Here is a 25,479-nt window from a genome sequence, read left to right on the forward strand (position 1 = left end):
TAGTTTAAGTTCAGTAGTTCTAGTAGTTATCTGAGTTACTGGACTGGAAAAGCCGTTAAGGTTTAAAGCAGGGGCACAGTGAAGCCACTGAACGGGCCCATTCTGTTGGTAAGAAGATGGTTTATTTGGGGTATCTGACTGGTGGGGAAAGCCTTGTCAGTCTTATGGGCACAGGAGGGCTGTGTATGTGTGGTATCCGCCTAGAGTTAGCATGGGGCTGTTTGTGCTCACCAGATGCCCTTTGTCTAGGATAGTTGACCATTATGGGTGGATAATGGAAGTAATGGCTTTCCCTGCAAAGACCACTTGATGAGGTTTCTGAGGAGTGCTGAGTTCAGGAGTTTGTTTACCAGACAGTAATCGTTAAGTTTGCCCAGCAGCACTGCCACTTTTAGGGCCCACTTTGGACCAACAGAAGCCTCCGTCGAGGCTGGCTTGGGTTCTTTCTAACATTTGGCAGTGGTCTTTTGCATTTCACTTTGTTTGCTTTTGGCCCCTGATATTTCGTCAAATTTGGTTTTAGACTCTAGAGGATATTAGACAAATTTTAAAAGGATTCCAGCCCTTTAAGAGGCATACAGATGCCCGGTGCTGGTTGTGGCAGTGTCGGTAACAGAGGTGGTGGTTTGGGGCCATAGTGCACACCTTTAATCCCAGCACTCAGGAGGCAGAGTTGACAGGTGGATCTCTGTCAGTTGGAGGCTAGCCTAGTCTACAGAGTGAGTCCAGGACAGCCAGGGGCTGCTGGGAGAAACCCCTTCTCACACCTTACCCCATTCTAGCCCCCCTTCCCCCCAAAAAGAGGTGCACAGACTGCAGCAGACAGGAAGCTGCCAGAAGAATGCTGGGATCAGGTAGGGAGCTGCAGTGTAGGTAATGTGCAGGATAAGGGAAACTACTGATCCAGGATCATTATTCTGCTTGATATAGCTCTAAAAATGCTTAGCTTTATTAGGTATTATAGATATAAGGTGCTCGGAACAGTGAGTATTTGTGTGAGGTTTGGTTTAATCTTACCAAGTCACCATTTTCAGAATTGAAATGGTGAAGGTTGACCCTGGTTAGATAGAGCACCTTCCTGAAGGGCCTTGTGCTGCGACGTTAGCTCTGTCTTCACTGCCGATCCTCCACAGTATCTGTCGGTTCCAACTACAAGGGACATCAGTTTTTGTTGTTTTGTTTTGGGGTGTGCGTGTGTATGTTGTGTGCGCACGGGCGTGTGTGTGTGTGTGTGTGTGTGTGTGTCTGTCTGTCTGTCTGTCTGTCTGACAGAAGCAGCTGGGAAACCGCTGTGGGTACTAGCTATACTGACATGCTTATTTGCTAGAAGGTCACTTTGTCATAGTTATGTGCTACTTAATATTTTAGAATTCATTCTGTTAAAAACTAGAATCTTTCATTACATGTTAGTTTGGGCTACAGTGAGCAAATAGTTAGGGAAGAGTCTGTGAAATCTTGAGTATATGCTAATTTTCCTATATATTTTTCTGTTTCTGTATTTTTAAAATGTTGTTGTTTCTCCTGTTGTAACAAAGCCAAATGATGCAGAGCTTCTCTGAGCCCTTAGTGACTCTCTAGTCACGGCCTGCTGGCTTCTGTTCCTTGCCTGTTGAAGGCCACTTTGCTTGGGTTGTATCCTAGCTGTTTGTCCATCAGTTAGTTTTAAAAGTATTTACATCCCACACGTGACGGCTCCCTTGCTGCAACCAGGGTTTGAGACAGACATGATGCTGACTGTGCCATTTAAAGTTTCAATAGTGAAAACTAACCTTTTGTTGTGTCTAAATACCTTCAATAGAATCTGCTCCATCTAGCAGGAATTCCTCTTAGCGTTTAGGATGCTCCGTTCTTATTCTGCTAGGAAGGGCACTTTGCTTCCTAGCAGTACCTTCTCCTGTGTGAAGGAGGCACCTACTTTTTTCTCTAGAATTTTAGACAGTGATATCCTCTTTCTAGATATCGTCTTTCTATTGTGTCTCTTTTAAAAACACTTTATCATTTATTTTCCTAAAGAGTTCTCTGTTTAATTCTCTTCCTGTCACTTGGCACCTCTTCTCTGCAGTGTGAATCCCAGGCTCCTCACCTCCAGTTAAGCCCTGGCTCTAAGCTCCAGATCCTGATGACTTCAGTCTGTAACACCTGATACTAAAGTCAGCCATCCCCCATTCGGACTTGTAATGTTTTCTCTTATCTCTAAACCATACCTACCAAGCCTGTTTATTTCCTGGCCATCCTGGATCATTTGTCTTTGAATCAGTGACTAGATCCTATTACTATGTTGCTGCCCTCTCATTTTCTATCCCTTCCTTCCTATTACTGTTATGTACCCACCTATACTGGCTTGTGCAGTTTATGAAATTGAATATATATATATGTATATATAATCATATATACATGTGTATATATGTACATACACACAATGGGATATGTACACACACACATATATATATATACATATATATATACATATATGAATAATAAACATAAGAAAGAGATTGTTTCCTAAATTATAAATGTGTGGGGTAGAAGGGGATTGAGGAAGTAAAAATCAAGAAAGAGGTGGCTGACTGAAGTAGAGAAAGATGGTATAAAGTAAGGGATAAAGAGCTGTGTGAAGTCAAATAGGATGACATTAGCCAAAGACAAGTGAGCATGCTGCTGTGGCTCTGACTGCACCACAGTCACCATCTGTTTGCCATGTTAATGAAAAGAAAGCCTGAGTTCAGTCTCCCCTGTTCTGCTTTAAATTTATTATTCTTAAATTTTTACTTTATTTACTGAATTATGTTTCCAGTATTAGCTAGTCATTCTGTGGTTGCTTGCTTTGATAGGACGTGATTGTCAAAGGATGGTGTTGGTAATTAGCACGTACGTACCCTTGGACACAAAAAACACTCCTTAGAGTACATTCCATAGGACATGGTGGTACAGCTGTGCTCTCAGCTATGCAGGAGGCTGAGGCAAGATGACCATTTGAACCTAGTAGTTCCAGAGTAGCTAGGGCAGTGTAGCAATATCTTTTCTAAAATAATAATATTAAATCCATATCTTGAATCTCTCTTATATATATTGGGACATTGTGGGGTTTTGGGGGGGTTGGTTTTGTTTTTGCCAGAATTCTAGAATTTTCAGAAACTTTGATATTTAAAAAAAGTCTGTTTATTTTGGTGACCTCTTTATAGATAACACAAACAAAAACAAATTTTCAATCTTAAAAATCTCAAAGACATTAATGATTATAATTTTGAATGTGGGGCTATTCCAGTATATGTACTCATTTATAAGAAATTGTTTGTTTTAATCTTACATAGTTGTTTAGAGTTCCCTTTTTGAATTTTCAGGAATTTTTTTTTATTCATTATTATTTTGATAAGTAGAATCCTTTTCAAGTCAGCCATACCAAAAATTGTCTTAGAGATGATAATGGGCACTGGGGAGATGGTTCAGTGGTTAGGACCACCTCCAGAAGACCTAAGTTTGGTTCTAGCACCCAGGTCCATTGACTCACAACTGCCTATTGTAAAGATGTACACTCACATGACACACATACCTTTAAATATAAATTCTTGGTTAGACTATTAGTAGATTATTACGATTTTTTTCTTCTGAGGACATTTTCAGATGCTATCAATATAATATCTAATAGCAGTCATTTTTATTTAAGACTGTGTATGTCTGTCTACACTCTCTTTGTCTTTTTCTTCATGCTTAGAACCATTGCTGGGTACTGGCATTTTCTTTTTTTCCCCTAGTCTTGTTACTTGTGGAAAAGATGTTAGTTGCAACTCATATAAGTTGGTTTCACAGTTCACTAATGGGTCATGTAGGCTGCAGTTCAAACCCCAGTGCCTTAGAATAGCTTTTCACAAAAATTATTATTTTAAGTGCAGAACAGTATAAGCTATAAAACCAAAAGTTACAGTGACTTGTTTGTTCAGTTAATTTTGGTTGGCATTTCAGTAGTGTATGCACAGTCAGACTTCCAAGCACCATGGCAACATCTGTGTTGTATACAAGCAGTATTGTGGTTAAAATGGTGGCGGGCGTTGTGGGGCCGCTGGATGAGGTGGGACGCAGGAAGTCTTGATTGCGTGCACCCCACGGCATCGCTGGGTGGGCGGCAGGCTGTGAGAAGCTGCAGGACCCTGCTGGGGGAAAGGGGGCGACAGGTTCTTACGCTCTTGGACACCGCTGATGCAGACGCCAAGGAAAGAAAGAATGGAGTAGAGGCCGGTGGGGCTGGCTCTGGCCCGATTCTGAAGGGGAAAAGGCAGGAGAGAGCTTTGGCTAGTTCCTGTGGGGTAGAGAGTCTCTGGCTTGCTCACTCTGCTCCATTGCTCCCCACCGCTGGTTGATGAGAAGAGGCAGTCCATTGGGATGAGTGAAACCTTATCCCACTTTCTCAGGGCAAATGCCTTTTGCAGGGAGGAGTGTCTGGGAAGGAGAGCTTTGTTTGGCTAAGCCCCTGAGGCCTTTGGGTACCTCATTAACATGGAGATCTGTCTTGAGGCTACACCCTCTACCTGTTGGAGGTGCTTGGGGCGTTGCCCTACTTGACTGATGGCCAGAGAATTATGGAGATATGGGGGCGGGGAGGGGGGGGGTCGTCTTGGGTCAGGAGCCCAGTGTCTGGGGGCGTGGCAAATGCCTTCTGTCCTTTGCAGGAACTTCTGCTGGGTCTCCAGGGTTTAAACCTAGCTCAACCAGAAAACCGGCTGCCTTTCACGGTCCTACTCTGTACTATAACACTTAAAATTTAAATATTTAACTTTCTACATTTACTCAATTGTTGTGTGTTGAATAGGCTCGGAAGTACTGTGGCTAATGTGTTTGGAGGTCAGAAGACAGCCTTCAGGAGTCTGTTCTCTCCTCCCACTGTGTGGGCCCCTGGACTGAACTCAGGTCATCAGGCTTAGGCAAGCACTTTACCTCCTAAGCCATCTCACTAGCCCATAATATGGAAAATTTTAAACCTTTGTTTTTGTTTTCCTTCAGCAAGAAAGTAGCTAATGTAAATAAGTGGCTTCCAGCTGCCTTTTCAAAGTTTTCATAAGGCTTAAAAAGCTCCAGAGAGGTTATATACACCTAGTTTTACTTTTGAAGTTACTATTACTTGTTAGTGATTGATCATCATCAGCCAAACACGGATCTTACTCTCCGTAGGTTTAATGGCTCTGTGCAATGCTACATTTCTTTAACTAGTTTTAACTTTGTTTTTGTTTTTTTGTTTTTTTTTTTGTTTTTGTTTTTGAGACAGGGTTTCTGTGTATAGCCCTGGCTGTCCTGGAACCCCCATTGTAGACTAGGCTGGCCTCGAACTCAGAAATCCGCCAGCCTCTGCCTCTCAAGTGCTGGGGTTTAACTTCTTTTAATGAAGCATTTCTTTAACTAGTTTCTCACTGATGTCATTTAGACAATTTAATCTTTAAAAAACTTCCCTGCTCTGAATAAAACACATCTCTTTGGCTTCAATTTGTGTTTAAAATAGAAGCAGATTTAGTATTCCATAATCTTTTTACTATTTTAAGTTATATTTACTTTTGTGAATTATCTGTTTATATTGTCTGTCTCTTGTATTTCTTTCTTTTTTTTTTTTTTTTTTTTTCCTTTTTCTTTCCTTCTTTTTTTTCTTTGAGACAGGGTTTCTCTGTATAGCCCTGGCTGTCCTGGAACTCACTCTTGTAGACCAGGCTGGCCTTGAACTCAGAAGTCCACCTGCCTCTACCTCCCAAGTGCTGGGATTAAAGGCATGTGCCACTACTGCCTGGCTTCTTCTTTTTTTTTTTTTTAATTGATTTTTATAAGCAGTATAACGGGCAGCATGACACCTTGCTGTCTTAGATTGGATGGTGTTCACAAGCTTGCTGTTGACTTAGTCCAGTAATATTCGAGACACACACACACACACTGAATCAAAGCTTTAAATATCAAAGCTCAGAAATCAAAAAAGCTTGCTTTGCCGGGTGTGGTGGCGCACGCCTTTAATCCCAGCACTTGGGAGGCAGAGGCAGGTAGATTTCTGAGTTCGAGGCCAGCCTGGTCTACAAAGTGAGTTCCAGGACAGCCAGGGCTACACAGAGAAACCCTGTCTCGAAAAACAAAACAAAACAAAACAAAACAAAAAAAAAGCTTGCTTTATAGTGTGTACATGTACACTGCTAACAATGAGATTATTATAAATCTTCTCCTGTCCCTGCTCTCACCCACCCTTTCTGACACTGTCTTGAAGTCCTCCAGTATCAGTGGTCCAAGGGCTAAGATTAAGGCTGTTCATCCATATTTGCCTGATTTTCATCATTATAATGTAATGATTTCTAGCCTTTTAAATCTAATCATTGCTTAGTGTATTTCCGTAAGAGCTTCACGTCTGCTAGTTTAATTCATTTTAAAAGATTAAAGTTGGGCTGACTATACAGCTCAGTGGTTGCATGTCTGACTTTAAATTTTTCTAACACCACACAAAAATATAATAAACATCACACCGTTAGCGTGAATATAATTTTTTAGCATTCATTGATTAGAAATAGTAGATGGATAGTAAAAAGACATAAATTAAAATTAGTTACTTCATCGTGTAAACCAGCCCTCTGTTTTCGCATAGTGCATACGTAGGTTTCTTAGCAGACTGGGAATGAAGTAGTCTCGTGTAACAGAGTCAGTACAGTAGATGTTTCCTGAATTGGATTCAGTTTAGACCAATGGTTGACTTCTAGTTACCTCTGTTAAAATCTCTGTGAGGTAGTTTAGAATAAGGATGCACAATTGATTGATGGGGTGTAATTCACTGTGTCGTGAGGCAGGCAGCGTGTAATCATTTCTATTGGTAGTTCCGTGGTTATTAGTAACTCACGCAAACCCTTAGCTATGATTTATAAACAGTGGTGTCATTTCTTACAGTACTTGGAGTGCTCACTCAACCACTTAGATTTAGAAGATGGCACAGGGAGGGGAGGGAGGAGGGAGGCAGAGAGAGGGATGAATTAGAATGCTCTTGAGAATTAGGTTTTACTATGCAGACTCCACTGTATCTGTTTCATTTTTTCATATTTTAACTTTGCATATTCACAGTCCTGTTGATTTATAAGAAAGTTTTGAAGTTCTCATATGTAATGTATTACATGGAAGCTTACCTAAATAAACATACATCCTATCACAATAAGGGCGATGTGAACTTATTTATTTTAGACTTTACAACTTAGATACTGCTCTCAGAGCAAGTATGTGCAGAACTTGAAGTCACAGAGAAAAGAAACCAGATTGTTCAGTAGGAAGAGAAGCAGAGCGCATGTAGCCACCGTATTATGGTCGGCAGGCTCTCCTACTGCAGGGTTTCAGGCACCTGGGCCGGGAGGCAGCATTGTGCTATTTCCCATCATGCCCTGGTTCTTTAATGAGTATTTGTTACTGCCTTGATTGGTTAGCTTTTTTAGGAATGGAAGTAGAACTACATCACTTCCCTTCTCCTTCCCTTCCCCCAGCTCCTCCCAGGTACCCTCCTTTCAACGTCTCCCACGCACCCCCTCCCAAGTTGAAAGCCTCTTCCTTTGATTATTATTGTAACATCATCTTCCCTCTCCCTGTATATTCCCAAATATAACTATATGTAACTATAATATACTGGGTTCATAGTAGTCCTTAGTTACCTCTAGTTCTTTATCTGAAAGCGTGACCCCCTGGACTCTCTCCCCTCTGGTTACAATGCCTGTTGATCCTTGACATTTGACACTTTATGAAGTCTAATCTATTTCTAGAGGAGGCTGTTTCAGAGCACTTCCGGGAATTCTGGTTCTTAGGATCTTTCTGCCCCCTCTTCTACAATGTTCCTGAGCTATGGCTCACAATACAGGCACTCTTACATAGTTATTATAACTGCCAGGACTCACCATGTTCCATTGATGTCTGTACTGTGTCTGTTTGTAGTTTTCTGTGATAGTTTCCATTTGATGTAAAGTCAGGCTTCTTTGAGGAAGGGTGGATGGAACTGACACTGGTTAGGGTTTCAACTAAAGTACAATTACAGCTCCCATTTATCAAGAATTTATCTTATGCTATGCATTCTACATAGATTATTGCATGCTTGTTCTTTTTAATGTTCTTGCAAGTAATGGTAGTTATGAGTAGAAACTATAATTGGTCAAGAGTTTGGCATTGAGTTTATATACTTAATCACTGTATAGTCATTTATTTGTTATGGGAGCCTGTGTAAGTAGATTATTCTACAAGATTCAGAGTTAAGGAGCGTACTTTGTGTCATACTGCTAGTAAATCAGAGCTCACTTGCTTTTGTTTCTGCTTGCATTATATGTGGTGCTGTATTATGACAAGTGGAAGTGTGTATATGTGTATGCATAGTGGAACCTTGCAAAGTTGGGCTACTGTGCTTATTAAACCTCCTTTCATAGTATGAGTGCCTCCTGCTGGAAGGTTATAATGTAGCCAATATGCTTTTGAAATGCTAGCTTTGAAAGAGGCTGTCAAAGGGGTGGGTGTCTAGTTTCACTATGAATTACTAACAATCTACTAACTAAATTACTAACAAATTACTAACTAATTTTAGGATCACTCCCCACTGATATTAGGCAGTCCTCCTAATTTACTATAAAATTCACTGCTTCATTATTATGTTGTTTTAAATTTTGATATACTCAGTACTTTCTAAAATAAAGTCATTGGAATGCTTTTACCCAAGGGGAAGCTTGATGGCCCTATGAGTCATATTGTTATTTAAAACATACACACACAAAGAATAGAAAGTTGAATTTATTTTGGGAAAAATAAGTTATTTGAGTATAAGAATTTTAGAGTTCTTTTTAAAAAAAGAGCCTGGAACCCAAGGGAGTATTATAGACAACACGAAAGGCAATGTGGTAAAAATAGAAATGGGGAGCGTTATAGGCAGCACACGGAATGTGGGTGAAAATAGATGTGCATGCTGGAATTGGCTTGGTAAAGAGTCCAGGGCTTCAGGAAAGATCTTAAATAGTGCTTTAGAGAAAAATAGAGCTCTAACTTAGATTTTGTATGTGTTTAGGACAGTGAAAAGAGGATACTTCTTTTTAATGTTTGTTTGGGTTTTTTTTTTGTTTTGTTTTGTTTTATTTTTTTCCAGACAGGGTTTCTCTGTGTAGCCCTGGCTGTCCTGGAACTCACTCTGTAGACCAGGCTGGCCTCGAACTCAGAAATCCGCCTGCCTCTGCCTCCCAAGTGCTGGGATTAAAGGCGTGCGCCACCACGCCCGGCTTTAAAATTTTTTAAATTAAAAAAAAAAAAAACCTTTAGTGTATATACCTGAACCTATAATATATGGATATACTGTAATTATCCATTTTGTTATTATTGAACACTGAGGTTGTTCATGGCTATTTTATTTGTTCTGTAAATAATGGTAGAAGGCTTACTTACTTGTTTTGTTGCAAATTGAGGGTAGTGAATATACTTTTTTGTGTGATGTTTATCCAGGATCTAATGTTTCCTTTGTAAACTAGTCTTAAAAAATACATCTGAGAGCTGATGAGATACTCAGTTGATAAAGTACTTATCTCTCAAGCATGAAGACCTGATTCAGGTGCATGTCTTTGTAATCTCAGTATTGGAGACGTAGAGACATAACACTTTTTCGGAGCTTGCTGGCTGGCCAGCCTAGCCAAGTTGGTGAGCTTACAGTAAGAAAGAGACCTTTACCCAGAAATGAAAGTGGAGACAGTTGAGGAAGACACCATATATAGTAGCCTCTGGTTTCCACATGCATATCTACTTTTCTAGTGGAATATATCTTAATTTAAAAAAATCATTCAAAATACTTTTTAATAGAGGATAGTTTGTCAAAAAAATCAAAATTTTACAAGGCTATTTATTGTTTTCATGCATAAGAATCACACTGGCTCAATAGACTTAAGTCATTCAACAAGTATTATTGAGTGCTTCATTATGTCATAGACATCATTTTGAGCACTGGGACTATAAAACAGCAAAAAGCTTTGCTATTAATAGACAATGACAATAAACAACTTAAAGCGATGTCTGTTTAAGTAAGTACCTCTGTACAATGATAGTTAAAAGAATGATAATTTTGGAAAGATGGGAAATGAAGGAATTAAGCCTAGGCTATAACTTATTCAAAGGGGACTCTTTAGGACAGGTGTGCATACAAGTTAGGAACATTGAAATAAGTGTGCAGGGCTGGTGAGATGGCTCAGTGGGTAAGAGCACCCGACTGCTCTTCCGAAGGTCCAGAGTTCAAATCCCAGCAACCACATGGTGGCTCACAACCATCCGTAACGAGATCTGGCGCCCTCTTCTGGAGTGTCTGAAGATAGCTACAGTGAACTTACATATAATAAATAAATAAATCTTAAAAAAAAAAAAAAAGAAATAAGTGTGCAAATTGAGGCACAACCAACTTCTTCCTTGACATCGGAAGGGAAGTCAGAGATGCTGGACAGCACAGACCTCGCCTGACAGTAGACAGGACATTTTCTGCGTTGTGGTCAGTTACCTGCAGTGTGGACTTACGGACCAATCTCCACGGCACTGGGGACAGGTAGCCAGGATGATACTCTCCTGGCAGTGCATTTTATTCCATTGAAGTAGAAATATTTTCCTTCAAATTTCTAAATTAAGAAGCATTAGTTTGAAATTGTAGAGAGGAATACAGAGCTGAAGTATATTTGGAAGAATATATAGTAATATACTTTTACTTTAAAAAAAAACTTTACATCTGTTTATTCTTCTCTTTGAAGACAAAGACAATTTTTAATTACTTGTGAAAATCACAGTAGTGACTGGAAAGCAAAGTGGAGAAGAGCTAATGACAATTTCAGTAGGAGGGCCAGGGAGGACTTCCTCAGGAAGTGACGGATGAGACTAGAGCAGGTCAGGCCCCTCCTCCACTGCAAGCCCCTGAGTGCCGTTGCCATTTTCTTGAAGATCAGATGGAGTTGAAGACAGGGAAAGTCGAGAGTGCCACCTCAGCTTTAGCCATTAGACACTGCAGTAGAGATGCTGCATTTGGGGGAGAGTTGTGAGCAGGAGGCAAACACGTATACAAATTATTTGCATAAGTGTTACTTAAATTCCGTAAAGTAGATGCGATCACCAAAACCAAGAACCCCCGAGCTCCTTCAGTGTGCCTGGTATTGTGCCATCCGCTTTTGTCCGAGAAGTCCATGGTTGACAGGGAGGCAAATGTAGACAGTTACTAGGATAAGCTATGCTAACACAAACATGCACCTGTGCAAATGATTCGGCAACGCCAAGTCTGATGTCATTCTGCCTCTTACTGTGCTCTATCAAGCTCTCAGCAGCATCCACGAAACGTGTGCCGAAATCTGTCCAACTGTGGAAACTTTTAATAGTGACTGACTCTCCATTTGATTCCTAGAGTTGTGTGTGTTAGGGGGGACACTTTATTTGTCCCTGTCATTGGCTAGGAGCACGTGACTAATGTAGCTAAGATGCAAAGGCAGTCCTACTTGAGCCAATAGCATTGGAGGCTGACACAGTTAGCTGAACATGCACTGTTTTTCCCTCCCCACGCAAGGGGGAAGGACTGTCAGCCTTCCCTGATCTTAAAATAAAGTTGTACCATACAATTGTTATTAGAATTAAATGGGAGTTAAACATTTTTATACAATAATTGTGCACATTTTAAGTATTCGATAAACAGGTAACAAAAAGGAAAAAAAAAAAACCAACAAAAGTATAATGAGCTTTACATTACAAGACTGCTTACCAAGAGAGATGCTGGAGTTCACATTTGGTTTTTTGTTTTGTTTTTTTTAATTTTATTTTTTATCCTTTTTTTTCTTCTTCTTTTTTTTATGTGAATGGGTGTTTTGTCTGCATATATGTCAGAGTACCAGGTGCATGCAGTGTCTGTGAGGGCCAGAGGAGAACATCGGAGCTCTCCGGAACTGGAGTTTCAGAGCTGCATATATGTCAGAGTACCAGGTGCATGAAGTGTCTGTGAGGGCCAGAGGAGAGCATCCGAGCTCTCCGGAACTGGAGTTTCAGAGCTGTCATGTGGTGCTGAGAATGGAACCCAGGTCCTCTGGGAGCGCAGCCAGTGCTGTTAACTGCTGACTTGAAAGTTTGAGGCAGGAGGATCACAAGTTCAAAGCCAGTCTGGACTAACATAATTAGGTTGTGCATGCGTGTGTGCATGCTTGTGTGCGTGTGTTTTCTAGAGGCTGAACTCCTCAGGGTCTCATATATGCTAGGCAAATATTTTAGTGCTGAACTGTATCATTTTTGCTTTTTACTTTTGAGATGGGGGTCTCACTAAATTGCCTAAGCCTTGAATTTATTTTATAGTCCAGATAGCCCTTGAACTTCCTGAGTAGGCCTATGATTATAGGCCTGTGTGAACATGTATGATGAGCTTCTAGCTTGAAAAACAAACAAACAAAAAATGAAGTATGTTTCTCTGTGCCTATTAAGTCTGAATCCCATTGAGTAGTCTGGAACTGGCATATTAAAAGGCTTTTACCTTGCGCTCATGCTATTTTCTCAAACTGCTGCCTATCATGTGCAGCTGATGAGTTTTCATTTGGGCTGTCCACTTCCTTGTCAGGGTGGAACTAGAAGCTTGTACCCTGTGAAGGCTATTCTTTTTTGTGTGTACAGGACCTCTATGTGAGTCAGCTTTTGTCTATGTGACAGATATTTTAAGATAATCAGATTACTACATGCAAAGCTTTATAGTGTCAGAGATTTCAGGCCATAGCTTTATGGCTCTGTTGCCTGGAGCCAGAGCATGTGGCAGCAGAGGCCTGTTAATACTCATGCCTTTGGGGTGTAAGCTGGAGAGAGAGAGAGAAGGAGAGGGAGAGGGAGAGAGGGAGAGAGAAGAGAGAAGAGAAGAGAAGAGAAGAGAAGAGAAGAGAAGAGGGAGAGAGAGTCAGTCAGTCAGTCAGTCAGTGTATTTTGAGAGCTGTTTCCCCTTTCATGCTGCTTCCCTCAAAGCCAGGCCCAGTGAGGCATACCTGTCCTTCAGGAGGCTAAGTCAGGACTGCAGTAAGACCTGTCTCAAAGGATTCTGTTCATGTGGTAATATGTTCTCCTTTCTAATCAAGGAATATTCTCATATATTCTCTTTTTCTATCCTCCCTCCCTCCCTCCCTCCCTCCCTCCCTCCCTCCCTCCCTCCCTCTCATATTCAGCTTTTGAGAGAACTGAAGCACCCTAATGTGATCGCATTGCAGAAGGTGTTCCTTTCTCACAGCGACAGGAAGGTGTGGCTGCTATTTGACTATGCAGAACATGACCTTTGGGTAAGTTTGACCTCCTATTGTCCTTCTGTAGATAAGGGGCAAGTATGCAAGCAGAATGTACTACTAATGCACTGAAGAAAGCCTACTATAACTCACAGTTCAGAGCAACCGTAGTAAATGTTGGTTTTAAAGATGAGCACTACGTTTATAGAAATGGTGATATCTGTAATAGTTAGAAGTACGGGACCTCGTGCACTCAGCTAATGACAGTTTGGTAATGTGTGTAGTAAATACTGGTTCCTTTCCTGAGGCGCACACACATTTAATCAAGCGTATACTTGTGAGTAGTTAAGTTCAAGTTGATTTCTTACTGTATTTTGGTATTTAAAACTTTCGTATTTAATACCAAGTAGAAGTATGTATATAGTTTTTAGAATGCCTTATCAATACATAAAAAAGCCAATTCCTAACTAGAGCATTTTAAACATTTTTGTCTCTAAAACTACTAAACAAGCAAACCAAACAAACAAATTTGACAGTTAAATTATGGATAAATGTGGTTCCCTATGTTGTAGTTAGCCTTCTATATAAGTGAAAAGATCTGAGTAAGAATAACTTTGACAGGCTTATAAGGTCCTGAATGAACCTTGAAAGTTCATTAGAGAGCCAGTTACTGTGAGCTGTCTCTGGTCTCCGCGTGTGCTTGGTAGTCCATGCATGTGTGCACACAAATGAAAACATACACATTTACACACACATACATACATGCACACACACACACACACAAACCACATAAGTAAAATAGAATAGGGTTTGTTTTTTTTAAATTATTTTGTTCATCATTAGCACTTAGATGTGGAAATAGGAGAATCAAGAATTAAAGGTCATCCTTGGATATATATAAATAATGAGTTTGAAGTTACTCTGGGCTAACCTGAGGCCCTATCCCAAAACAAACGTGGTGGTTTGGTTTTTTTTTCTTCATTTTTCTTATTTCTCCTTTATTTCTACAAAGGTTTCTTGACAATGTATATAGCTCACTTTAAACAGAAGTATATGGGCTGATGCTGTGGCCCAGAATGGCTCAGAGTATCGGCTGTTCTTCATAGGACCTGGATGGGATTTGAGAGTAGGCATAGGCTGGGAAATTAGACATGGCCTATAGCCTTTTCCTCCCTGGCATTACAGTATTTCATAACCCACATTCACCACGTGACATAAAGTATGAGAGTTGGTGTGGTTCCTACTTTCCTTTATACTGCTCTTCATAGAATGCTGACCTTCAGGGGCAGCCCGGGGAGGAGGCGTGCTTTCCAGCAGTGCAAAGATGCCTTCTGTCTGATGCTGTCTCAACACACTGACTTTTTACACACCACTTGCCAGCCTTCTTCCTCCCGCCCGCCCGCCCGTCCTCAGCAGACCACCATCGACACGTTCTTAGGCATCTGAATGCCTACCCTTCTTACCACTGAGAGGTGATTTACTGACAGCTCTGAATGTTTTCAGTAAATCTGATTATAGACCCATATTAACATGGCCACATTCATCCCAAAATACAGTTTTTTGGATAACCTTATTATTCAGAAATTTTTGTTTCATTAACTTTAAAAGGTAAGTGTAAAATACAGAGCATTTATTTCAGTTTTCATTATGGTGGGATTTTGGTGGAGATATGAGCAGACTATATTATTATAGTATGTTTTAATTTTTAAATTTCAGCATATTATTAAGTTTCACCGTGCATCAAAAGCAAATAAAAAGCCCATGCAGTTACCAAGATCCATGGTTAAATCGCTCCTGTACCAGATTCTCGATGGCATCCATTACCTCCACGCAAACTGGGTGCTCCACAGGGACCTGGTAAGCACTTTGGTTTCATTCATGAACATATCTTTGTCTTTCTCAAATTTAACAAAATCATTCATTTTGGTACAATTAGAATAGAACATTAGCTAAGAAAACATTGTAAATACATGCAAAAGGAGAGATTAAAAAGTCACTTATAACCTACAATCAAAAGACTGGGAGCTGATGAAGTGTCGGCTCCTGTCTGTAATCTCAGCACTTGAGAAACTGCGGTAGGAGGATTGCCATGAGTTCAAGGATAGCCTAGGCAAATAGTGAAGGTATCTTCCCCAACTCCTTAAACCTTCCCTCCCTCCCTCCCTCCCTCCCTCCCTCCCTCCCTCCCTCCCTCTCTCCCTTCCTCCCTCCCTCCCTTCCTCCCTCCCTCCCCTTTTACACCTTACAAAGTGCAGGAATGCACACCAGTTACTCAGACAGTAAGATAATTTACAGCCAGCCTGAGCTACATAGCAAAGCCCTGTTTCAATAAAAAAACCAAACAAACTAGATTATCTTTAAACATTTGGTCTCTATTATTTCTTTAAATCAATACATGGCTGTAAACTATCAGTGTGACTTTTAACATTAGTAGTGTATAATTTTAATGCTCAGTCAATGTGTAAAGCTGTTGGACTTCACTTCAACTTGTTCTATATATAAAAGCACTAATAATGAAAGTTGAGTTCTAATTTTTCATCCCCTTAAATAATGACATTGCCTCTGGTAAAATATACCTATTAGACAGATTAGCCCCAATGCAAATGTCTGGTCTTATATTTTAATTTGATATATGTATAATAAACATTTACTAATAATTGACTTATATGCTAAGTACTCACTTGATTTGCAGGTTAGATTGTTATTTTTTATTTATTATAAACATAAGAGTATAGGACAGTGGTAATCCTGGTACCTTTATCTCTGCAGGTGTTATCTTACCCCACATAATTTGATAATACTTTATTTCATTAGGTTTTTGTGATTTTTAGATCCAGAAATGATAGGGGCTAGTGTAGGTAGATTGCAGCTCTCTTAGCTGAGGAGAGTTATGCTGCAGAAATAGTGAGTGCATGAAGAGCGTGCAGTGACTATCCCTTGTCAGTCAGACTGGAATCTGCCCAGGACACTTCCTGTTGTGGCATTGGAGTTGAATGATAGTGACCACAAGTCAGTCATTTACCAGCAAGATTTTGCTGACATGACCCTGATATAGCTGTCTCTTGTGATGCTATTCCAGTGCCTGGCAAATACAGAAGTGGATGCTCACAGTCATCTATAGGATGGAACACAGGGCCCCCAATGGAGGAGCTAGAGAAAGTACCCAGGGAGCTAAAGGGGTCTGCAACCCTATAGGTGAAACAACAATATGAACTAACCAGTACCCCCTGACCTCGTGTCTCTAGCTGCATATGTAGCAGAAGATGGCCTAGTCGGCCATCATTGGGAGGAGAGGCCCTTGGTCTTGTAAAGATCATATATGCCCCAGTACAGGGGAATGCCAGGGCCAGGAAGTGGGAGTGGGTGAGTAGGGGAGCAGGGCAGGGGGAGGGTATAGGGGACTTTTGGGATAGCATTTGAATTGTAAATGAAGAAAATATCTAATAAAAAAAGATTCAAATTGAAAAAAAAAAGAAACTTAGATTTAAAAAAAATAAGGATTATGAAGATCTTTAAGTCTCCTAGCTTTCCAGTTCTATATTTACCATGAGTTAATTACCACATTCTAAATGCTTCAGAGGCACTTGAGGTTGTTCTGGAGTGACCGACCACATGGTCAGCATTTAGATCTCTGTTTTCAAGGTTCCAGTCACATCTGAATCATTAGTGAGACTCTTTTATTCAGGGCTGGTGTGAGTGTTTTCACCTTGTTTTACAGAGTTACTGTTTTGCTCTCAGTGGAATAGTTTTCTGACAGTCTATGATAGACACAAATCAGTATAACCAGGACTCCGATTTTCTTGTTTATTTGCTGTCTGTCTGCAGTGTCCTCTCTCTTGGTTACAGCACCAGCCTCCTCTTAGCATCCAGACTTTTGGCCTTTTTTGTAGTTTACATCTAGAACACGGCATTGTCAAATTTATATTCTCTCTTCTTCTCACCTGTTTTTACCCCCTGTAACCTCTTCCTTGCTCAGACCTTTATTCCGTCTGTCTTATCATGTTACAGCTTCTAAATGTGTCTACTACATTAATTCCTTTAACAGTCTTTCTCCTTCCAGTCCATGTAGACCTGATGACCATGTGTTAGCCTTTCAGGAACTTTGGCATAAGTACAGTTTTCAGGATCTTACTGAATATAGCTCTACTGACTTCAGACACTCCCCTGACCTCATCCCTTTCTGCTTGCCTTCTACTATTGGTTATTCCCACATTGTCCTGAGATTTCTTGCCTTAATGGCTTGCATTTCCTGGTCTTATTCTTGTCCCTGTCTCTCCATACTCAGATGTGCTTGTCTTTCGAGGCTAGCAGCAGTATTTAAAGCTTAGCTCTGGAGCCGCCTCAGCAGTTAGGCACTGGCCGCTCTTGCCAAGGACCCGGGTTTCATTCCCAGCACCCACATGGCAGCTCACAACTGTCGATCACTCCAGCCCCAGGGGAGCTGATGCTGTCTCCTGGCCTCCACGGGCACAGACAAACGTGCAGAAAAATGTATAATAAATATAGTAAGATTAAATGAACATGAATAAATATAATAAACTGAAATACATTTTTAAAAATTAAAGCTTTTAAAAAATATCCCAACTCAATTTTGAGATGAAATTTTGTTATACATTCTTGTTATATTTCATGTTCTCTTGTGGTATTGTTTATATCATGTAGATGCCTTAGATCAGTGGTTATAAACTTGTGGGTTGCAACCCCTTTGGGGGTTGAACAGCCTTTCACAGGAGTCGCATAAGGCCATCAGAAAACGTACTTACATTATAATTCATAACAATAGCAAAATTACAGTTATGAAGTAGCCACAAAAATGATTTTATGCTTGGGGTCACCACAACATGAGGAACTATGGCTCACGCCTTTAATCCCAGCACTTGGGAGGCAGAGGCAGGCAGATTTCTGAGTTGGAGGCCAGCCCGGTCTACAGAGTGAGTTCCAGGACAGCCAGGGCTATACAGAGAAACCCTGTCTCTAACAACCAAAAAAAAAAAAAAAAGGAAGGTTGAGAACCACTGTGTTAAATCATCTCCTGGACTAACTTTTTTGCGAAGGCAGGGGTTTGATCCTTCTTATATACAGTAAATATTGTAGAAATAGCAGAATTTGAAACACTGACCTCCATGAACTTTTAGAGTGTGTGTGTGTGTGTGCGCGCGCGCATGTACATAAAACAGAAAAATAGGAATGATATGGGTGCACCTGTATCAGAGGCCCTCAAAGGAGGTGGGGACTAAGAGGAGCATCAGGACCTACCTGTGCACCAACAGATTTAACCCAGGGAATAGGATGGTAGGTCCTCTGAGGTGCATACTCTGGGCTGCTATTCAAGCCAAGAAGATCTCTGTGTGTGGTGCAGGGGTGGGGGTGGGGTGGGGGGAGGAGGCGAGGCTTCAGGGAAGAAGGACTTGACCTGGACTTTGACACAGAATTTAAAAACTTAGGGAGGGAAGGAATGCTGGTTATAAAAAATTGAAATGAGAAATTGTAAGGTGAGAAGGCACTTATCTCAGAAAGGACATGGATTCTGCCTGGCTCAAATAGGAATAAATGGTGTAATGTAAAGAAAGACAAAAATACTCAGGTTGCAGCTGGGTCTGGAGTTTATTCAGGGGCTTGGTTTGTTTTAAGATCCTGAAACTTTGTGATCAAAAGAATGGACTCTTCCCTGATTACAAAATGCTTTTTTTGTCCATAGGGTGAGTGTAGGGTTTAAGTATATTATGAAAGAAGTTCTGACTAACACAGTGCTTGTTTGTATTTTGTCCACATGATTACTGTAGCTTTCCACCATTGTAGTGTAAGAAATTCTAATGAACTCGGTGCAGTCCCCAGTCATTTCCACTGGCTCGGAGCCTGTCTCTGGACCACACTGTCTTGCTTTTGCCCAAGTGTTTTCAGGAGTGGGATGTTTAACCTAGACATTTACATTGTCACAGTGGAGAAATGGAAAGTGTATAACATAAGGGTTTGTTTTTTAAAAGGAGATGGAGCTATTTGAAATTGATTGTAGTGGGCTAACGCTGTTCTGTGAGACTCTGGAGAGCTTTTAACTGCTTCGTTTCCCTTTGCTTTAGACCATTTGTGAGTCACAACTGTGTCTTTGTACTTACTGTCTCTAGCTGATGGCTTCATAGGAAATCATGCAAGTACATTATGAGAAAAAATATAAACTTGCTGCTTGATAATATAATGAAAGGAAATTGAGAGTAGCTAAAAGCTAAGGTTCTAGAGTTCATATACAGGATCATTAATCCTCAAAATGATATTTTAAAAGAGTTATTTATTTATTATTATACATAAGTACACTGTAGCTGACTTCAGACGCACCAGAAGAGGGCGCCAGATCTTATTACAGGTGGTTGTGAGCCACCATATGGTTGCTGGGATTTGAACTCAGGACCTTCAGAAGAGCAGTCAGTGCTCTTATCTGCTGAGCCATTTCACCAGCCCCTTAAAATGATTTTTTAAACTATGATTTTTTTTCATGTCTGGAACAATATTTCAGGTATATGATTTAGATCCTAGAATGTTATACAAAAGCAGAGAATTTTAAAGCCACTTAAAAGATTATTTGGGTTGAGGAATTGGCTTTAAAAGGAAAGGAGAAAGAGCTACATGTATTTTTCTTGGCTGAGAGACAATGAAGGAGAGGCGTAAGTCTATAAATATTGAACGTATAAACAGTTAGAGAGTGAGCTGTATCTTAGGTTCAGCAGGCAGGCCGCATCGCAGAGGATGATGAGTGCCGGGTGACTGTGTTCATGGGATTGCTGCTCTGGCTGGGGAGGGCCAGGATGGAGCTGGCAGCCTTTAGCAGTGGTGAGCTTCCTAGAGCAGAGTGCACACCTCACTGCCCCTGCCCTGCTGCTGCCTCAATGTGTGTGTTTGTAAGCATATGAGAAGATTGTCTGCAGGCAGAGCATGTGACACTTAACACAGACAGCCATGCTGGCCGACAGCAGTACCAAGTAGGTCCACTGGTCCTCAGTTTTAGCGCATTACTCCCAGGTCTGTGGCATGTGTGACCTACAGTTAGACTGTCTTTCCTCTCTCATATGCTAGAGCCCAGCACCTGCTCAGCTCTGGGCTTTACTGAGTGAAGACGGGAGCGAATGCTCGGGCCTGGCCTGGCTCTTCTCTTTCAGACAGTATTTGTGCAAGTTCTGTCCTACAAGTTCAACTTGCACTATGAGTTGTTGGTTTTTTGTCTTTTGTTTTATATTAGTGAGCTGAATTTATATTTGTTTAAAGTTCCGAGGGGCTCTAGAGGCGGCTCAGGTTGAGTGTTTTGCTGCATTTGTAGAGGACCAGGTTAAGTTCCTGGCACCCAGATGGCTGCTCCCAACCATTTGTAATTCAAGTTCCAGATCTACACCTTTTCTGGTCCCTCGGGCTCCACACATACATGTAGACAAAATGTGCATACAGATAAAAAGTAAATTAATCTTTGTAAATAAAAAGTAGAGGATAGCAGTTTCTAAGCCAGCCATTAGGCTTCCATTCCCTTTCCTGTGTATGGAGGTCTTGGAATTTATGCAGTTGGCTCCCTACCTTAACACTGAACTTCTGAAATCCTCCTGCCAGCCCTTCTAGAGGCGCCTCTGGACAGTCCTCATTAATGCACCCGCGCTCCAGATGGGCCTTCCTCCCCAGCAGAGCTCAGGTGTAAGTGTGGGATCATCCTTCCTGGTTTCTAAAGGGTTAAACCCCAGTCCATGTGTCCTGAGAGTACATCTGAATACTACAAATATTTCACCAAGTCTTAATATTTAAAATATGGAAATTTTAAAAAGTTAACTAACATCAAACTTAGTACATGCTTTGAACAGCTTAGTTTTCATTCTTCCCTCTTAAATGAGACATGACTGAGAGGCTCTAGAGGCAAGAATGCTATGCTAGTCAGATGACTTTGTATTGTCATTTGATTTATTAATTCTACTGAGAGAGAGTTACTACAGAAGATAGTACTTATCTGAGTGGACTTAACTGGTCTGCAATGTTTTAAATGTCATCTTGCCAGGGCAGGGCTGTGAGGCAGTAGGGCAGGGCTCTGAGCTGACAATAGTGAAGAAAGCTAGGGCCACAGCAGGCAGTGCAGCGCAGGCAGCCCTGTCTCTCCTGTTCTCTGGTCTTGACTATGCATGCCCTGTGGCTAACTGCCTGAGTTCCTGCGCTGACTTCTCTAAGATGATGAGGAGACTGACCTGATTAGAAAGCCAGGCAAACCTTTTTTCTCACGTTGCTTTAGTCAGGTGCTTTGTCACAACAACAGAAACAAAACCAGAGCACATACTGATAAATAAAAAACAAGAATGTCAGAGCTCTGTCTGCAAAGGAAGTTTTCATAATCCCCATGAAGGATTAAGCTTGATAGTGTGAATGGGCCTCAGGGCCTTGATTGAGCCTTGAGGTGGAGGGGAGCGAGCTCTAGACAGAGCAGTGTGGGATAGGGAGAAGTAAACATGGTCAGGCCTTAAAGGGAAGGAGAGGCTTCCTGGACAGGACCTTGGTTAGGAGTGAGAATGAGAAAAGTGTAAGGGGTGACTTGGGAGAAGGGTGGAGGCAGCACTAGCCAGCCAGCCGTGAGCAGGGAGGGGACTTGTGCTGGAGAATTTTTTGACAACTTGACGGAAGGTAGAGTAATCATCTGAGAAGTGGGAGCCTCGGAAGAGAAAGCACCTCCAAAAGACAGGGCTGTAGGCTAGCCTTTCTGCCATTTTCTTAATTGAAGGGCCCAGCCCACTGTGCGGTGCCACTGGGCAGGTGACCCTGGGCGCTATAAGAAAGCAAGCTGAGCAGGCTGAAGGGAGCAAGCCAGTAAGTCACACTCTTCCATGGCCTCTGCTCCAGTTCCTACATCCAGCTTCCTGCTTTGAGTTCCTGCTTAGACCTCCCTCAGTGACTTGAGTGTGATCTGAGCTAGAGTCACAAGATGAAATAAACCCTTTCCACTCTAAGTTGTTTGTAGCCATGGTGCTTTATCCAGGTAATAGAAACCCTAAGAGAGATGGGACTGGGGTGGGGATGGGGAGGGGTTCATCCCGGCGGTGTACATGTGCACATGTGTACACACACAAAGACACATAAACAAAAATACAAATAACTACAAAAAGAAAAGCAGACAAAACCAAAGGCCACAGACAGGAGCAGGAGCCTTAACGCTTTGAAGGAGGCTGGTTATATTAACACTAAACTAGCCATCAATCTTGATGGCAAAATTTATATAAGATGCTATTTCCACTTTATTTACAAGTTGATAAGTTGTGATAAATGGTTACCCAGGTGGTCACCAGTACTGGCAGTGTTCAGATCTGAGACCCTTTGCTTTCTCCAGGTCACGTGGGACGGTTCTGTTGTCCTCTGAGCGCACATTGAGTAGAAGACTTGTAGAGGCAAGGAACTGAGTCAGTGTGCCTAGAGATTGCCAGAGCTGGCCTGGGGAGAGTCTGCGGGAGGCCTGCGTTCTCAGGTGGGCCTGAGTGTTCAGTTAGAGAGAGCTCCGTTTGCCGCTGTTCTCTGATATGCTTCCTTTCTTTTATAATGAGAATGAACAAGACACACAGATACAAATTAAACTAAATAAAAAAGTAAACGAGGAAGAAGCAAGACTGTAGATGGGGCTTTGGACTGTGAGGGCTGTGACTAACCCTGGAACAGAGACATTGTTTTTCTAAGTTAACTTTATTTGAATGAGTGTCATAGATGTAAATAGAAAACTTTCTTGTTGTTGCTTCTGTGGGATGTATTTCTTAATGCTGAGTCTGAATGCCGGTGCAGTGTTATTGCTGCTGCTGATCCCAGTGTGCAGTATAGTTTGATTTTCTCCTCTGGACTTTGAAGTGTATTAGGTAAATAGCCTAGCAGATACATGCACTTCTTTTGCACCGAGCTTTTTTATAATGTTACTTTTTTTATTGGTTCTTGTTAGAGAAAAGAAAACCATATCTTGCTGTTCAGGCCTACAATCACTTCTAAATAGCAGACAAAGAAATCCATTGTTAAATGCTGGCAGTACTAGGTTGGCAGGCATTGTTTAATGTGAGTACCAGGTCGGATTAACATAACTGATATATTACAGATTAGACCAGCCTGGTTTTAAGGTAAAATGAAACTAGTCATGTACTTAGAATTACAAGTTTCTAATTTACACATAGCTTACATCACCTATAGACACAAACGTAAAAGGGAAGAGTTTCTTGCTTACAGGTACATTAGAGATACACTTTCTTTTTTTTTTTTTGTTTTTTCGAGACAGGGTTTCTCTGTGTAGCCCTGGCTATCCTGGAACTCACTTTGTAGACCAGGCTGGCCTCGAACTCAGAAATCTGCCTGCCTCTGCCTCCCAAGTGCTGGGATTAAAGGCGTGCGCCACCACGCCCGGCTGAGATATACTTTCAATAATGACCAGGCGCTCCAGATAAAGAAGCCTTTTACCCTACAATGTGCCTAATATGTACTAGACACTGTTCTGAGCACTTGGGAATGTAAGAATCAATAACGCATAACCTTTCCCTCATTGGATCCATTGTGGGGAAATTTATACACAGGTAGTCATAAAAACGCTTTAAAAGAAACTACAGGGTAGGGTTGTGGTTCACAGAGAACTCTTACCTAGCCATGAGCAACAAGGCTCTCATTCCTAATACTCAGGTTCTCTCCCTTTCCTTCCCCCTCTCCCTCATACCCAGACACACTCAGACACACACACAAACCCAGACACATACACCCCTTACCCCCCCCCACACACACACACACCATTCAAGGACTAGCTCAGCGTACAGTACTGAGAACACAGAAGTGGAGCCTAAGCAGCTGGGTGAGGGCCTTGGAACACTGCACATAAGCTCGTATGGTGAAAGCAATGGGTCTGGGAGCATTGCAGGCAAAGAAATGGCACCAATAAAGATGTAGACTAAGAAACTACAGACAGGTTGGTATCACTGCAAAAGAGAAAAGGCAAAAAAGCAAGGAAGACTAGTTATGGTGGATCCTAATTGTTGTCTTTAAAATATGGGTTTTCCTAGGCCAGTCAAGTTTTTAAGCGAGATGGCTCAGGGTTATGGAGCTGGTATGGACTCATGGGCAGCAGCTCTATCAAGTAGCTGTAGTCAGCTGGTGAGAAAACATGAAGCTCTGAGCAGCTGATGAGTACAAAGAGGAGGAAAGGCCGTAGTGAATACTTAGTTCTTAAGAAGCAGAGGAGCAATGACTAGATTCAAGGACAGGACCAAGGTCAGACTTCTGCTTTTGTTGACCAAGGAATACTAGGAAAAGACAGTTTTGTTAGGGAGAAGGAAAAATTAATCTTAGCTGGAAGGAGTTTATGGTACTTGTGAATATGATCTATTTCTAAGATACATGGGAGATTAGAGACTTAGTAGTCTTGATTTGGGGATCATTAGTGTACATGTGGTTTTTGTGGTTTTATACCCCGGAATAAAATCCAGAATTTTAAAACATATCAGAAATAATCTTAGTATATTTTAGGGTGTTCATTCATCTCCTGATACTTCTATTAAAATTGGGATGTTACCCATCAAAGGACACTTTTACCTAACCCCATAACTAGGTAGATTGTGAGTGTTCACCATTGGGAATGTAGTTCATGTTTTGTTCCTTAGCTGACTAGTGTATGGCAGGGCTCTGTTCTCTAATGTCTAGAAGCTTGAAGTCACATTCTTGAATTTCGCACCTCTGCCTTTCCCATCCCTCTTCCCCACTCCTTTCCCTTTGGCTTTTTGTGTGTTGGCTTGTTTGTTTGTTTTGCTTTGTTTTTAGGTAGCCTTAGCTATCTGGGAATTCATAGAGTTATATTTGCCTCTGCTTCCCAAGTGCTGATATTAAGGGAGTATTCCACCATGTCCAGCAATCTCCATTTGTTTGTTTGTTTAGAGATTGGCTCTCGTTTCCTAGACTAGCCTTGAATTTGCTAAGTAACCAAGAAAGACTTTGAACCCTGCATCCACTTCCCAAATGCTGGGATTACTGGTTTAGTCACTGTGCCTTGCTGTATTTTTAAATGCTCAACTATCCAATTAATGAAGTTTTTTATGGTATAGATAATTACGGTAGAGTAATGTCTGCAAATGACTACTGTGTTTGTTCAAGAAAAGAAAGCACAGCGCTTCCTGTTGGGTAGTTATTTGTTCTGTAGCACAGAATCTTATTTGTTCAGGGGAACAATGAAGAACAGTGTGCAAAATAAATATCCTGGGATTTGACTTCTGTATCAAATGTGAGGGGAATTGTACCACACTGTATT

General features: G+C 41.2%; 1 protein-coding gene across 3 annotated transcripts in view; it reads left to right on the forward strand.

Moving 5' to 3' along the window:
* Window positions 1–25,479, forward strand: part of Cdk19 (cyclin dependent kinase 19) — a 138,181-nt gene that overhangs the window by 77,565 nt on the left and 35,137 nt on the right. For all 3 annotated transcript variants that reach the window (XM_021173711.3, XM_029482436.2, XM_085842789.1), the window contains 2 exons: window positions 13,161–13,271; window positions 14,931–15,071. In XM_021173711.3, coding sequence (XP_021029370.1) covers window positions 13,161–13,271; window positions 14,931–15,071 — 252 coding nt within the window. Of the gene's footprint in view, window positions 1–13,160; window positions 13,272–14,930; window positions 15,072–25,479 lie in introns of those variants that run through there.

Source organism: Mus caroli, unplaced genomic scaffold, assembly GCF_978045245.1.
Source record: "Mus caroli unplaced genomic scaffold, Mus_caroli_1 scaffold_9, whole genome shotgun sequence".
NCBI lineage: Eukaryota > Metazoa > Chordata > Mammalia > Rodentia > Muridae > Mus > Mus caroli.